At 48.0% G+C, this 14478-nt stretch overlaps 7 protein-coding genes across 7 annotated transcripts; 5 read left to right on the forward strand and 2 right to left on the reverse strand.

Annotated features, from left to right (window-relative positions):
• Positions 1 to 152: 152 nt before the first annotated feature.
• ASPWEDRAFT_39755 (uncharacterized protein) lies at positions 153 to 980 on the forward strand. Its single transcript, XM_040835172.1, has 3 exons — positions 153 to 188; positions 233 to 652; positions 696 to 980. The coding sequence occupies exons 1-3, from the start codon at positions 174 to 176 to the stop codon at positions 780 to 782; spliced, it is 522 nt and encodes a 173-aa protein (XP_040688354.1). The 5' UTR covers positions 153 to 173; the 3' UTR covers positions 783 to 980.
• Positions 981 to 1037: 57 nt separating this feature from the next.
• Positions 1038 to 2483, reverse strand: ASPWEDRAFT_109615 (glutathione-independent formaldehyde dehydrogenase; the record flags this gene model as incomplete). Its single annotated transcript, XM_040828100.1, has 7 exons — positions 1038 to 1271; positions 1319 to 1770; positions 1816 to 1956; positions 2007 to 2180; positions 2225 to 2268; positions 2314 to 2339; positions 2382 to 2483. The coding sequence occupies 7 exons, from the start codon at positions 2481 to 2483 to the stop codon at positions 1038 to 1040; spliced, it is 1173 nt and encodes a 390-aa protein (XP_040688355.1).
• A 494-nt stretch (positions 2484 to 2977) lies between these two features.
• On the forward strand, positions 2978 to 4300 carry ASPWEDRAFT_182832 (sugar phosphate isomerase/epimerase family protein; the record flags this gene model as incomplete). Its single annotated transcript, XM_040831954.1, has 7 exons — positions 2978 to 3080; positions 3125 to 3212; positions 3256 to 3393; positions 3438 to 3596; positions 3642 to 3744; positions 3790 to 3962; positions 4007 to 4300. The coding sequence occupies 7 exons, from the start codon at positions 2978 to 2980 to the stop codon at positions 4116 to 4118; spliced, it is 876 nt and encodes a 291-aa protein (XP_040688356.1). The 3' UTR covers positions 4119 to 4300.
• A 163-nt stretch (positions 4301 to 4463) lies between these two features.
• On the forward strand, positions 4464 to 5882 carry ASPWEDRAFT_39758 (TAXI family TRAP transporter solute-binding subunit). Its single transcript, XM_040835173.1, has one exon. It carries the CDS (start codon positions 4713 to 4715, stop codon positions 5730 to 5732), a length of 1020 nt encoding a protein of 339 aa, XP_040688357.1. The 5' UTR covers positions 4464 to 4712; the 3' UTR covers positions 5733 to 5882.
• A 153-nt stretch (positions 5883 to 6035) lies between these two features.
• Positions 6036 to 8503, forward strand: ASPWEDRAFT_474326 (Zn(II)2Cys6 transcription factor). Its single transcript, XM_040836964.1, has 8 exons — positions 6036 to 6151; positions 6197 to 6319; positions 6362 to 6513; positions 6556 to 7052; positions 7094 to 7218; positions 7261 to 7409; positions 7453 to 7812; positions 7861 to 8503. The coding sequence occupies exons 1-8, from the start codon at positions 6093 to 6095 to the stop codon at positions 8424 to 8426; spliced, it is 2031 nt and encodes a 676-aa protein (XP_040688358.1). The 5' UTR covers positions 6036 to 6092; the 3' UTR covers positions 8427 to 8503.
• Positions 8504 to 9070: 567 nt separating this feature from the next.
• Positions 9071 to 10188, reverse strand: ASPWEDRAFT_171522 (uncharacterized protein; the record flags this gene model as incomplete). The annotated part of the gene is made up of 2 exons (XM_040830800.1): positions 9071 to 9852; positions 10125 to 10188. The coding sequence occupies 2 exons, from the start codon at positions 10186 to 10188 to the stop codon at positions 9071 to 9073; spliced, it is 846 nt and encodes a 281-aa protein (XP_040688359.1).
• Positions 10189 to 13345: 3157 nt separating this feature from the next.
• Positions 13346 to 14413, forward strand: ASPWEDRAFT_39760 (glycoside hydrolase family 11 protein). Its single transcript, XM_040835174.1, has 2 exons — positions 13346 to 13658; positions 13707 to 14413. The coding sequence occupies exons 1-2, from the start codon at positions 13390 to 13392 to the stop codon at positions 14104 to 14106; spliced, it is 669 nt and encodes a 222-aa protein (XP_040688360.1). The 5' UTR covers positions 13346 to 13389; the 3' UTR covers positions 14107 to 14413.
• Positions 14414 to 14478: the final 65 nt, after the last annotated feature.

The raw sequence follows: 14478 nt of genomic DNA on the forward strand, positions 1-14478 counted from the left end.
TTCCACTAGACCATAAAATGTATTCGGTCAAGTAAGTATTGCTTTTATTCCTATCAATGCGATGTAGCAGACAAACTATGCAAACATTATGCATCCCTGTCTAGCAAAAGCAAATCAAAACAACCTCATCCCCTGTTTTAATACAGAGTACAGGCAAATAAAATATCGTCAACATGTCTTCTCTAGAGGTAAGCTCACCTCGTCACATGTCATACACAGCTAACATGGCCAGGGCGACACAGAAGCCCGCAGCATCGGCGCCCTAGGCACCATGGTCCGCGCCGTCGGGGGCTGGACCAAGCCCAGCGGGCGTGGACTGTACATGTTCCGCAGCCTCATCACAGGAAGCTGCTGCGCGGCTCTCTTTGGACTGTGCGGTGCCGGCCTACTCGGGTACACGATTGGCGCGGGGGGAATCGGGTTCGCAGGGGGTTCATGCGTGGGCTTCATCGCGGGGACGATCACGTACTTTATGGACTGTCGTCGACAGAGCTTACTCGCGTTGGCGAGATATCCGGAACTGATGCGGTTGCATTTGTTTATTAATTACCCGTCGAGAGACTATCGGATGCCGTTTGCGAATGACGAGATGGATTTGGAGATGAAGGGGATGCTGATCTCGGCGTGGCATTCTGCTGCGACTACCATTGAGGTGGGTTTTATGAAGTGTTTCTGCGACGGTGCTGATGGTATAGGAAATCCAATACGACGAGGAGAGAAGGATTGTTGCGGGGTATTCGAAGGAAATGGAACGCATCCATCAGGAAAAGGACAGTACTTAGGCAATTCGCCAGCTAGTTGTACACCACAGCTATTGTGATCGATCGGCCTATTATTGCGATCTGCAATTGAACAGTCAGTACATATCGATCAAGGTCAATGTCATTGCGTGTAATCCATCTCGATGGTATCTTCAGGACCCTTGGGGTAATCAATACTGTTTATCTTTGTCCATCTACAAATCCATAATACTTCAAGCCAATCCATATTCAACATCAAACCATTCTATTGCTAAATCGACATATCCACAATCTATATTACAAATGGGGCTGCGGCGGAGTAGATACCGGAAATCCGCCGTTCGGATGGATCAGCACTTTTGTATATCCGTCCTCTCTCTTGTCGAACTTGTGGTAGGCGATCTCCGCACTGTCGATGTTGATCTCGTGGGAGATGACGAAGCTGGGCTTGGCCTTGCCGGCGATGATCATGTCGCGCAGGTATCGGTTGTATGCTTTGACGTTGCATTGCCCGGTGGCCAGAGATAGACCCTATATATGTTAGACAGCTGATAATAGCGTATAGTCGAGGGGGGTACCTTTTCAAACAGCTTTCCAAAACTAAGACTGATCAAGCCACTGGCCGAGTTGGAATCGGCTGCGCCGGGGTCACTGGGGACGTAGAGACCCGGAATACCCAGTCCACCACAGGCTCTTGTTACGCGGATCATATTCTCGAGAACAATGTTTGGTTTCTCGGATGAACCGCTGGAGTCGACAGCCTGATAGCCGACAGCATCCACAGACCGGTCCACCATGCCGTTGTTAATAGCGATGATCTGGTCGACAGCGTCGCCTTTGGTAAAGTCGATGGGGATAGCGCCGATTCTCTCTGCAACCGCCAGTCGCTCAGGGACACGGTCGACGACGAAGATGTTGGATGCTCCGCGGAGGCTGGCGGAGTAGGCAGCCATCAGACCGACCGGGCCTGCGCCGAAGACAGCGATGCTCTCGCCGGATTTGAAGCCGGAGATCTCAACACCGTGCCAGCCTATGCCCATTAGTTACTCTCCTTCATGAATACCGTAGGACGTACCGGTGGGAAAGATATCCGCGAGAAGGACAAAGTCTGCTTCGTGCTCTGTGCCCGGTGGCAGCAGGAGAGCATTAAAGTCTGCATACGGAACTCGAATATACTGTGCCTGACCACCCCGATACGGACCCATGGCGACGTAGCCTGCAGGGTTAGCAATTGAAGTAAATATCATATATCCAAGGGGGACTTACCATAAGCACCACCCGCAAAGCCAGGGTTGACACCAGTGCAAAAGGCAGTGTTGCCCTCATCGCAGTTGCGGCATCGACCATCAGCAACATTGAATGGCATCACCACACGATCTCCTTTCTTCAGAATTGTAACACCTTCTCCTAGTTCCTCGACGATTCCCATGTTCTCATGACCTGTATGTCTTAGTTTTGATTCCTCTTGTTGGTAATGTCCTTACCGAATGTGATGCCGGGCTCTGCGGCAGTTCGGCCTTCGTACATGCTGCGCGTGTGAGTTACATTCTCCTCGTTGACTCTGTATACTTACTGCAGATCTGAGCCACAGATAGCAGCCTATCCTGTTAGCGGAGAAGAGACAATTGCTGGGAGACGTACTGTTGTGACTTTGACAATGACGTCATCTGGATGCTCCAGCCGGGGCATCTCGACATCCTGGACCTGGACCCTGTGAGGGCCGATGTAATTGACTGCCTTCATAGTGTGCGCCATTGCGATTGAGGATAGTTTGGTTGAAATTTGAATTGGAGGTCGTTGGCTGGCGATTATCTTTATATTCAATACCCCGCATTGTCACGCTGCCCCTCATCGATCCAGAGGCGGAGTCGATGTCGGCTTTTGAATCTCAACAAACGAAAACCCCTCAACATCAGGATGATTATGATGATTGTAAAACAGCCCGATGAGGTGATCAAAGCGGTAATTGAAAGGTTCAGAATGCGGGGAAAACTGCCCAAAGATAAAGTGGGGGGAGGGCGCGACCGGGGATCGTTGCTGTTTTAAGACGATCCACACGGGCAATATTGCCTTGTTCATCTGCTGTCCCGAAAAGGTAAACCTCGATGCGATGATGTTATTGCCTGTGGAGATGCAATGCGGGGATGATTGTTTGAGTAGAAATTGAAATAGAATTGACAAGACCCCTCTTGGAAATAATCAATTCAAGTTCATCAATTGACTTAACATTTAACACAATGTCAGCCGTACACCGATTTCGCTCCGTCTGGGGAGTTGCGCCTGGCGACAACTACTCCCACTGGCAGCAGTGGTTTCCGACTCTGAAGCAGCAGGGCTATGGTGCGTCTCATTCTGGCTTTCCAGACAGCAATTGACTCGTGTAGTTGGCGTTGAAATCGACATAACCGGACACACTGACTTGGCCACTATTCGTCGCATTGCGGACGAGGCTGGTCTCGAGATTAGTGTTTTGTGAGTGTCTCCCATGATATTGAAACTCTTCTAATATTAGTAGAATCCACACTCAATGGCCCAGCTATGCAGGCCCCAAGCCTCCAGGCCTCACACCACAGGATCACCTCAACGGATATCGAGCCCAGCTTCAAGCTGCCAAAGCCTTGAGGCCAGTCAAGATCAACGCACATTCTGGAGAGTAGGTGAATCCATCACTTAGAGAGGATGATACTGACTGTACAGTGATGGATGGACAACCGACCAAGCAGTCGAATTCTTCAGCGGCACCTTCGCCATCGACGCCGAAGTTGGATTGGAAGGCAGAGTCAGCCACGAGACACACAGAAACCGGGCATTGTTCACCCCGTACGCGACTGCCGCTGTGGTCAAGAGAGTGCCCAAGTATGTCAACCGAGTCGAAGATATTGCGCTTGCTAACTTTGATAGTATCCGCTTGACTGGCGACTTTTCCCACTTTGTCGTTGCTTGTGAGCGTCTGCTTGATGTGGGCGAGGAGGATAAGGAGCTTATCAGAACTATCATTCCTAATGTGCGTCTGTCCTATATATTTCTTGTTTGTCTCCTAACTATCTAGGTAACCCACATCCACGCACGCATGGGAACAATCCAATCGTCGCAGATCCCCGAACCCACAAACCCCGTCTTTGCCGAGGAGAGAAAGTTCTTTGAGAATGCGTGGAAGCAGATGGTCCAGTCGATTGCGACTCGCTATCCCTCTGATCCCATCACATTTGTTCCTGAATATGGGTATGTCATCTTCATCTTTATTATATACATAGCTGACGATCCAGACCATATCCATACCATCCCTTTGGCTCTGCCACTGATTACTCCGATGTCGCGGACAGTGAGGGAAGTCGTCTGCAGCCTATCTTTGAGGCATTCGCGAAGCAGGCTGCTTAGATGTGAATGACACTTGTTGATGACTTGGTTTAATGTTCTGCTTAAATAGATTTAGAAATGAATGTCTTGACGTTACACTGCTATGGCCAGGACCGGGTCTAGGGCAATCAGTTGGTGTCACTATAAAAAGCCCCTGAGTATCAAAATGAACATCATAGAAGGTTTGACGTGGTAAGACACGTAGTGCATGGAGAGTATAATTTTGGATGTCACTATGACTTCTCAGGGGCACTTTGTATTCACCCTTCGGATTTTGTCGCATTTTGGAACAACAAAGACCAACGCCTCTGATGAAACACCACGACTTATCGGCCATTCCTGTTTATTTGTTTCGGGTGCCTGCATCTTGGCCGTCTTTTGATATTTCAAATATCGACACTCACCTATCACATCATCTGCAGCTTCCCGCTGTATACAGGGTTGGCATATCAACTAATTCCAGATAGTGTTGTTACATCAGGTATTCCACCGTTTCCATCGTACAGCTCGTTTGACATCCCTTGTTTATTTATGATTCTTAATTCATCGTAAATACTCCTTGGCTATCGGTTCATCCTCAACCCTCAATCATCGATTTCCATTATCCACAATACCATGACCAAAACACCTGCAATCAATCGCTCCGTCACCCTCCACTGCGTCGGCGATTGGGGACAAGCCAACTTCCACCGCATCCTATCCTGGCTCACACAGGAATTCTGCGATCGCGCAGGTCCCCAAAGCCGCACTGCCATCTGGTCCGTTCGCGATGGAGGCATCGACACTCTCCGCCAGATCCATCACGGCGAAGCGGATGTGGGCATCTGTACACCTGCCAATCTGCTCAAGGCCGCCCTGACCGGAGAAGGCATGTTTGAACATACCACTGGCCCAATGCCTGATGTCCGGGCGCTGGCTGTTCTTCCGCAGCGTGATCGGATGATGTTCGCTATTGATCCACGATTTGGAGTTACTTCTTTTGCGGAGATCAGAGAGAAGAAGCTGCCGTTGCGGATTGCCGTGTCGAGCGATGATGGGACGAATTTCATCGGGCATGTGTCGGCACGTCTTCTTGAGGCACACGGGCTGGATGAACAGACAATTGTATCATGGGGAGGGGCTTGGGTCACAGCCTGTCGTCCTGAGCAGGTGATTGCCCTCGTAGAAACTGGCAAAGCAGACGCCGTCGTCCAAGAAGCCATCATGACGCCGTGGTGGAGAGATCTGATCGAAAGCAACAACCTCCTTCCTGTCTCTTTTGACGACGGTGTGATGAATCAACTATCCACTCAACACGGCTTTGACAAGGCGACCGTCCCTGCGGGTTTCTGGTCCGCCGTCAAGGAAGACGTTCAGTGTGCCGACTTTTCCGACTTTCTCGTTCTTGTTCGCGCCGATATGCCAGACGACATTGCATATCTCCTCACATACTGTTTGGTGGAAACAAGAGGCAAAATTGAAGCGCAGTATCTTCATATTCCGGCTGAACGAAGTCCGCTTTCATACCCAATAGACCCGGTCAAGATGGCACAGTCGACGGTCCAGCTTCATCCTGCGGCGGAGAGGTATTATCGGGAGAATGGATATTTGGGCTTTCAGAATGGGAAGAGACATTGTTGGGATGGATTGTATTGATGTTGAAGATATCTCGGGTGGCTGGTTTGGATACATTGTTATCGGATATATCTCCGATGCAAATACGTCCATCAACAGAATGCAGGAATTACTATAGACAGGAGACGAATTCATTTTACTTGAATGGTTTTATCTATTAATTAACATCACAAAATAAGATAATTCAATCCAAGATGTGCAAGCTGCAGTAGTAATTGTAATGTCTAATGTGAAATGGACAAGTGCGGGGTGTTATCTTTCCTCGGCTTCCTTCCGATTCCCTATCTCCATTCTTATTCGTACCTCGTCCTATAATCCATGACAGCCTTTCATATTCAATAAGAATATAATATCCATCAGACTTCTTTCTCATCATCTAAGATGACTCCACGTAATTCACCACTCACCCGAACCCCTCGGAAAGAACCACCCAAAGCAGCGTACGTTACCATCATTTTATTGAAAGACCTCTACTCACAGTCTAGATGCCAAACATGTCGGAAAAAGAAGGTCAAATGTTCCGGAACTCGTCCGTGCCAATATTGCAGTAAGAGAGGACTGGACTGCGAGATTCCCGAACAGGGGCAGAGGAGGGTTTATTCCATTTCGTACGTCTTCCTACTCCTAAGTGGATATTCTAATGAGAATAGACGAATACGAGACCTTCGGAACCGGCTGGCGCAGTATGAGAATAGTAGCTCTACTGGTATACCACACGATACGACAGCTGCAGTGGATGAATCGAATGCAAATCCAGTCACCTCTACCCAAACTGCAGACACGGAACTGTCACCTTCATCCAGTAAGTTGATCTTCCTGGTTCATTCATTTACTAACAGCACAGCCATCCATGCCGATTCCTCCTTGAGCTCAAGTTATATATTCAGCTCTCGAGTCCAGAGTCTACTGGAAAATCCTACACCCCAGAGGCAGACGACTGCCAATCATTGCTGCTCCAAAAACGACAACATACCCAGTCTACCAACAGAAGAACAAGCTCATCGGTTGCTAGAAGTAGTCATCTTCTTCATTGGCGAAACACAGCATCACTTCGATCTACGAGATTTTTCGGACCGACTATGTGCATTTTACGGCAACCCATCAGACAAGAAGACCCCGTGGTTCCTGCAGATGTTACTCGTTCTAGCGATAGGAAAGCTATTCGCCGGCGACTTTGATGACAGAGATGAACTACCGGGAAGTAAACTGTTTGAATACGCGCATCAGAATCTGCCTACGCTGGGAGAACTATATGCGTTGGACGTGCTTGGAGTAGAGATTCTAGCACTGGTTGCTGTCTATCTTCAGAATTTGAATCGGAAGGACGAGGCTTATATCTATGTATGTGATATCTCTGTTTGTGAATTTACTAACTAGATCAGATAAGCACCTCGTTACGATTGGCAATATCGCATAGCTATAACCGGACGTCGGGAATTAGAGGCTTCGTGCAGTCGAAAAGGGTCCATCTGAATAGGTTGTGGTGGACAATCTATATGCAGGAGAGGTAGGACATACCTTTTATGTATATCCAGTTCTAACAGATTAGACGACTGGCAGCTGCAACTGGTAACCCATTCAGCATCGGCGATGAAGGAATTGATCTCGACCTGCCATCAGATTGTCTGGGATATTCCACCACTGCGCCATTGCGGACGAATATCAAGATATCCAGAGTCCTTGGACGGATCATCACAGGTAGTCATCCCTCTCCTTTTAGATCATCTCCTAACTGCAGCAGTGATTTATGGACCACATCCTCACACCGAGGACGCCTTCATCCCGAGTGTTCGTGAAATCGTACAATCCATCTTTGACATTTCACAGGAGATACCCTCTGAATCAACCACAAGTTATCCAGGATTGACTCCGGAGTCGTCGATCAGAACATCAGCATATCTTCAATTGATGCTGTATCAGGCTACCATCGTGACAATCCGTCCCATCATGCTGCACGTCGCGAAACAAATTCTCCACGGCGAAACCATGGACAAAGACACCCTTAATACTTCACCACTCGGACGACTGTCTCGAACATGTTCAGAGGCAGCGCGGAGACTCCTTGAAGTTCTGATCACTCTACGCAAGCGAGATATGCTTAGTATGTTCTATACTTTCCTATACCTGTGAGCAGTACTAATGGCCATAGCTATATTTGGATTTTTCGACTTCGACGCTGCCTTTTCAGCTGCATTTATCATGATTCTCACGTCTATATTTGATTCTGTCTGTGAGGATGGGAGGCGTGCTACCAGTGGCCCTGGACTGAATGATGCATTAGACACGTTGCAATATCTTGGTGACCGGGGGAATCATTTCTCGAAGCAAGGATATCACGAGGTGCAGCAGATATGGTCTCATTTATCTGAGTATCTCCAAGCCAGACAGAGTACTCCAGAGCACCAGCCTGTCGGTGACGCTGATGTCCACTCTGCTTCTGCCGATTATATCGAGCAAACCGAATCCAACACAGAAACCTCAGTTGACAACACACTACTAACTGGTAATGCTTTGAGTGACATGCCGATGGACACCAATCTCTGGGATGACTTTTCGCATCTCTGGCAAGGTATAGATACGACTAATGTCTCTCATATTGCTGGAGCTGATGCGCAGAATTACTTCTATCCACTTTATAGCAACTTGGATATGGATCTAACGGGCGAGGATATGGAGGATTTTAATGAGTTCAGGAAGAGAGTATTGAACATCTGATATTTATGTATATGACCAAAGATATTGGATAACACATAATCATCAAGCAGTGAAATATAAAGCTAAAAATTCCTCGATATATCCCTCCCCTCCCGATCCGCAGCCAGCGTCTGCGTGAACGTTTCTCTCCTCTCTAATAGCAGGCCCCTCCCAATAGAATATGTAGATCGGAATCGCCACAACACAGCAATACATCCGAGAATCGTGCTGCCCCATGCCAAATGGAACTCGCCTCCGACATTCTCACACAGAGGCTTGGCATACATCGTCGCAATCTCTGTCAGAAAGTCGCGGGCGAATGGTCCCACCTGTTACTGAGGCCGAGGTGTTGGGGTATCTTTCTTTTTACAATATTATGGCTTCTGCTCGAGGGGGTGTCGACTGCGTCCGAGTATTCTTCTACGGAGGTAACGGCATCAAGATGAAACGTAAAAGGGCTCTTGTAGCCCTGGCCTATGCGACAGCACGGTCTTAAGTGTTGGGCCGGCAACCCTGACTTGTTTGGCAGTTCTCACAGCTCTACTAATACCACTTGAACGTGGATACCACCGGGAAGGCAAGGATACTCGCCTTGGTGGACGGCTGTCTCCAAAGGTCATTTGGCCGGATGGAGAACTTCCTCAGGATGTTCAGAGTTGAACATTTCAACGAAGACGACGTTGGCTTCGCTGGTAATCAGGAAATGCCCACTTAACCATCCATTCAGAATGTAGCACTTCATCAACGGTAGGTCGCTCCTCTGGCCGAAATGCCAGCATACGACGCATCAAATCCAAAAACGCAGCTTTCTCATTCTCATCAATCTCACCGCCCACTTTGCGTCTCCATTTCTGCACACAAATTTCGAATGAGTCCTCAAGGGATGGCCATTTATTTATCTGGCATGACTCTGTTGGGTTGCCGTGCTCGTCAAAGAACCGAGACCGTGCTTCCCAGGACTTCCACCAGTTTGAAGGCATAGGCCCGAGTACATCGACATGCTGAGCCACTATTTCATCCTCGGGTACAAAATCAGTGCTGAAGATTGCCTTCATTCCCATAATCTCCCAGATGGCCGTGGCCAGACTCCAGATGTCAGAGGGATATCCTAGCGGAGCCTGGAGTTCACACTTGGCTTCGGGGGCACGAAACGGAGTTGGTGTATGGCAATCTTGACCAAGGCGAACTTCTGATGGAGATGCAGGACAAAAGGCCTCACCAAAGTCGCTTAGCAGTGGTTGGGCGTCAGGCAATGTGAACTTTTCTGCATATTTACCTAGGAATAGTGGTGCCACTGCCTTGGCTGGGGCATTTGGGGGGAGTGGTTTCCCATCGCACCGTGTGACTGGGATTGTCTCGGGCTTCCCGTATTTTTCATATAATTGCTCGATAGAAAGATCGTCAAAGCTTGATGGAAGTTTAACCAAAACATTGTTTAAATGTATGTCTAAACAGTCCTTGTATCAGTTCACTGGTGCTAGATGCCACGGGAGTACAATCGACCAACCTCCATAAATAACGCTCTTCGAATGAGTATAAGCAACAGCCTGCACAAGTCCGAATGACAATGCTCAAGCGACGTCAACAGGGAAAAGTCGACTTAAAGAGACTTCTCTCAGGTTGCATTGCGCTGGAGGGACAGTATAGCATATATGCTTCCCATTAGGACCCTCTCAACCTCAAACTCGTCAAGTAGCACAGGTATTGAACAACGCCCACGGTGTGTAGATGGAGATGATAGGGCTTTGAGGACTTTGGCCTCGTGCGAAGACGAGTCTGTCATATTGACCTTGACGGTATGATATAGTAAGGAACCTACCCTCACAAATGCCGCAACGTATACGCATCCCACATACTGCCAAACAATGGGTACCAGTCCTCTGGTGCCGCGCCTCCCAGTCCAACAGCAACCAAAGTCCCAGTGTGATAGGCCGAATCTATAAAAACCCATGTGCCTAAAAAACTATAAAAGTAATGAGACAACACTCCGCCATCCCTATTCTTCCACATCAATATTAAAGTACCTGAAGTCAGCTAACCGCACACTATATATTGAGTCATCTTGGAGAACGGAGAGCAATAAGATATATCACATCCAGGACTAGATACTGCCAGGCTAATGTTACTGCTTGTTAAACAAGAAAGGTTGTCCGTGGGATTCCAGACTTGGCCTGTCTGGTCAGGAATCTAGGATGTTCAGGGATATTCTTAGCCTTCCATGTGTGTTGATGCCGCGCACATCAAAGAAAATAGCTGACGATAAGCGCCGTATCTGCGAAAATAATGAAGAAGAAGGCGTGATGACCCTCGCGCGCACCAGACCATCCCGGTCTACTGGATTGATAATAAAGACCTTGACAGCCTGAATCACGGCAAAGACTATTTGGGTTCCTGCTTTGCTGTAACGCATAGGGCTGACGGAGATACCATTTGAGATGCTGAAGAATTGGTAGGCCAGCCATAACGAGCATGAGATCCAAATGGGGTGGAGTTATGGTCCTTAGGGGGTAATGAGAAGCAGCAGGGTAGGAGGCACACTTTGCGCAAGACAAATAAGAATGGCGTTGGGAAATAGTGACAGACCCATGGCTGGAAAAGACATATTGACAATCTTGCGAGTGTTCGACGGTATTGGTTCCACGACGGGAACCGTATCCGGAAAATTATCTCATTTAAATCAGAGAAATCTGCGGCTGATCTTCTCCAGGATCCGCGTGGCTGTGGGCGTCTGACCTTTTGCATCGTGAACATTGAAGTCAATTCTTTTAGGCTTTGCGTATAAGACTAAGAATAAACACTAAATGTATCCTAAGAAAGCATAGAGTATGATTATTGAATTACCATGATGGAGAAAATGGTAATATATACCAATTAGCAACTGTGGTGGAGCAAGGTATTCATCCATATTAGAACTCTACTGAATAAAGATTGCATGATAAAGAACACTGAAGAAAGTCTGGCTCTCTTAAATGCGGATTTCAATATTGGAGGTATATTCTGAGCTAAATATAGAAATATCTGGCGAATGCGAGATCATAGAGCGGTGTGGTGAATTGACAGAATCTGCATGAATCTTGCATATGAATGAGGGCTTATCACTGCAGGTCTGCATTGCCGATCGCTTGATAGACGCACTACTAGAGAACAGAAGCATCCGTCTTTCAGCTTGAACACTATGTAATAATAATACATGTCAACAGTACTCAATATGATTATTAATAGGTTGGACTCCATCCGACCTGCTCTTCGCCGCCTTCTATTTTCCACCTACCAAACAATCACCTTCAATTTTATTGACTCCATCCAGGTCGAGAATGACCACCGATTCCAGCGCATATCGACGGCAAGACTGCAGGGGAGCGCTCCGCCCCTACAGACTAGCTCTTTGGCACCCAGAGCTGATATCTAGTTTATTCACGATGTGCATTCCACATACTGGAATCTCCACGGAATAGGTTGACCCTCAAACCCTAATGCAGACATATCTATCTGTAGGATACGTTCTCCAAGTCGTCAACGGGGACATAGAGAAGCTTTGCCAAACGAGAGACAGGGTGAATTATGTCATCAATGCTCCCTACGGTGGATAACTGCCAAATGGCGATTTCGGTATGTCCTTGGAGGGACTCAATGTGATGTGATTCCTCATCTAGAGCGATCTCTATTGGTAGACGACGATGAGCTCGAGTTTTACACGGATCAGTTCTTGCGGTCTGGCCCGGCCGGTCCATGTACCTATACTCTCTGGCATGATGAATGTCTCAGACAACGGACGCCGGATGGTGAACTTTTATCGTAGTCACTACAAAAACCGCCAGGAGGACCAGGTACTGTTGCAGAGAGACCAGGATGACTAAATCCACTGCCCCACTGTATGCATCTAGCCTTCGCAGGACCTCATGATCAGCCGGGAGATGGCCGAGTCCATGTCTCCCTAATCTGACCTTCGAGGAGCTCACCGGAGCTAGCCGTTATGCAATGTGGGAAAGCCGGGAGAAATGAATAATATCCTCAAGGATTGGCTGGCTGACAAGGTTGATTAGGCTAATCAAGTACCGGCTTAATGTGGAATGATTTCCTGCTTCCTGGGGTATCCACTGTTTCCCTGTATGTCTAGTGATTTCTCGGTGTTGAGGGGGTTTTCCGCTGCATAGACAGTATGCAATGTAACTCAACCAAGTGGAGCTGCCGATGCAGGGCCCAGCATAATATGCTAAATTTTGGGCGACACTCTGCCAAGCTGCGCTAAACTTTGTATGAGAAGACGGGTGGATTTTTATATCCAATTGATTAGTAAAGTAGCATCTTATATTGACTGGCACTGTCTCACTCTGTGGTAAACAAGTTACAGCTCAACATGGCGTGGTTTTAGGCTGAATGTCGTGGGATGTTCCCATCTGTCCCAAGAGGAGTAGAAACCGTCCGCTGGCTGGACCTAGTATAGACAGGGGAGCATTTCCTGGTCGGGCAATCTACCGGCTACGAAACAGTAATTTGGTGATTTTACCGAATATTCTCCCCAGATTCGCCTGTCCAAAATGGCAGACAGCAGTTGACGATGGCTCGATTACTCTGGTCTTCCGGCAAAATGCTATATGCCTATGTAATACTGTCTGTGCCTGAAGTCAAGGTAACCTAAACCCGAGGAACATATACCTCGGCATGCATCATACCATATCGTCTACTTTCAGCAATCAGTGGATATTTTTTGGAACTAACCAGCGATCCCAGTGGAGCAATTTCTTCGGCATTAATTTTCTTCGGCATGTCTCACTGCTGTCGCTGTTTCGTTTCACCCTGACTGTCGGCCCCACTATATAGATCAATTTGAAACAACTTAATCAAGCCGCCGAGTTCACCGGTTAAAAGACTTGCTTAATTTCCAGGGGCTGTTGGATATATAACACCCTTCCATCACCCTTCTTCCTCCTTCCCAAATCCATCATCATCCTGTTTCCTCATTGCCAAATCCATCAACTTCAACATGCGCTATTCTCTCCTCGCCTGTCTGGCTGCCGTCGGCGCCATTGCTTCTCCCATCGTGCAGGAGGAATCTGAGGTCTACAACACGACTCTCATTGCCCGGTCCACCCCCAGCTCCACCGGCACCAACAATGGCTACTACTACTCCTTCTGGAACGACGGTGGCGGCGATGTGACCTACACCAACGGCAATGGTGGCTCCTACTCCGTCGACTGGTCCAACGTCGGCAACTTCGTCGCCGGAAAGGGCTGGAATCCTGGAAGTGCTAGGTAAGCACCTTTAATTACTCTATTGTTAATCTATACTCATGGAAGCAGGGCCATCACGTATTCCGGCAGCTTCACCCCCAACGGAAACGGCTATCTCAGCGTCTACGGCTGGACCAGAAACCCATTGGTCGAGTACTACATTGTCGAATCGTACGGCGACTACAACCCCGGCAGCGGAGGAACCTACAAGGGCACCGTCACCAGCGACGGATCGAGCTACAAGATCTACACCGCGACTCGCCAGAATGCCCCCTCGATTGACGGCACAGCCACCTTCACGCAGTACTGGTCTGTTCGGGACAGCAAGAGAGTGGGCGGAACCATCACCACGGCGAACCACTTCAACGCGTGGGCCAAGCTGGGAATGAAGCTGGGAACGCACAACTACCAGATTCTGGCGACGGAGGGATACCAGAGCAGTGGTTCTTCCAAGATTACTGTTTCCTAGATATTTCCACTTGTATTGAGGAATCATACATTGTCTTAGCAGCTGCAAATCGTTTGATACACTCATGCGGCTTTAGGATTAGTCTTATTCTACTATTAGGGGATGAGAATTTGCACCCTCGTACCTTTTAACACTGGTATCCTATTGTGGATTGGATATAGCTATAGCATGACAGTTAGATTAAGTAAAGATAAATTAAAATGCGAAAAGGACTATCAGACAGGTATGCTGCAAGTTGATGACGCTAAGATAAACATGGTATTGCTAGGAGAAACAGATTTTGTAATATATAGGAATTAGATGGATTAAAGGGATCAGTGTCTTTAATGATCTACTGTCCCACAAGCGTATCATCCCGCTACATGCTGTCCC

The sequence above is a fragment of the Aspergillus wentii genome (assembly GCF_001890725.1).
Source record: "Aspergillus wentii DTO 134E9 unplaced genomic scaffold ASPWEscaffold_4, whole genome shotgun sequence".
Lineage (NCBI taxonomy): Eukaryota > Fungi > Ascomycota > Eurotiomycetes > Eurotiales > Aspergillaceae > Aspergillus > Aspergillus wentii.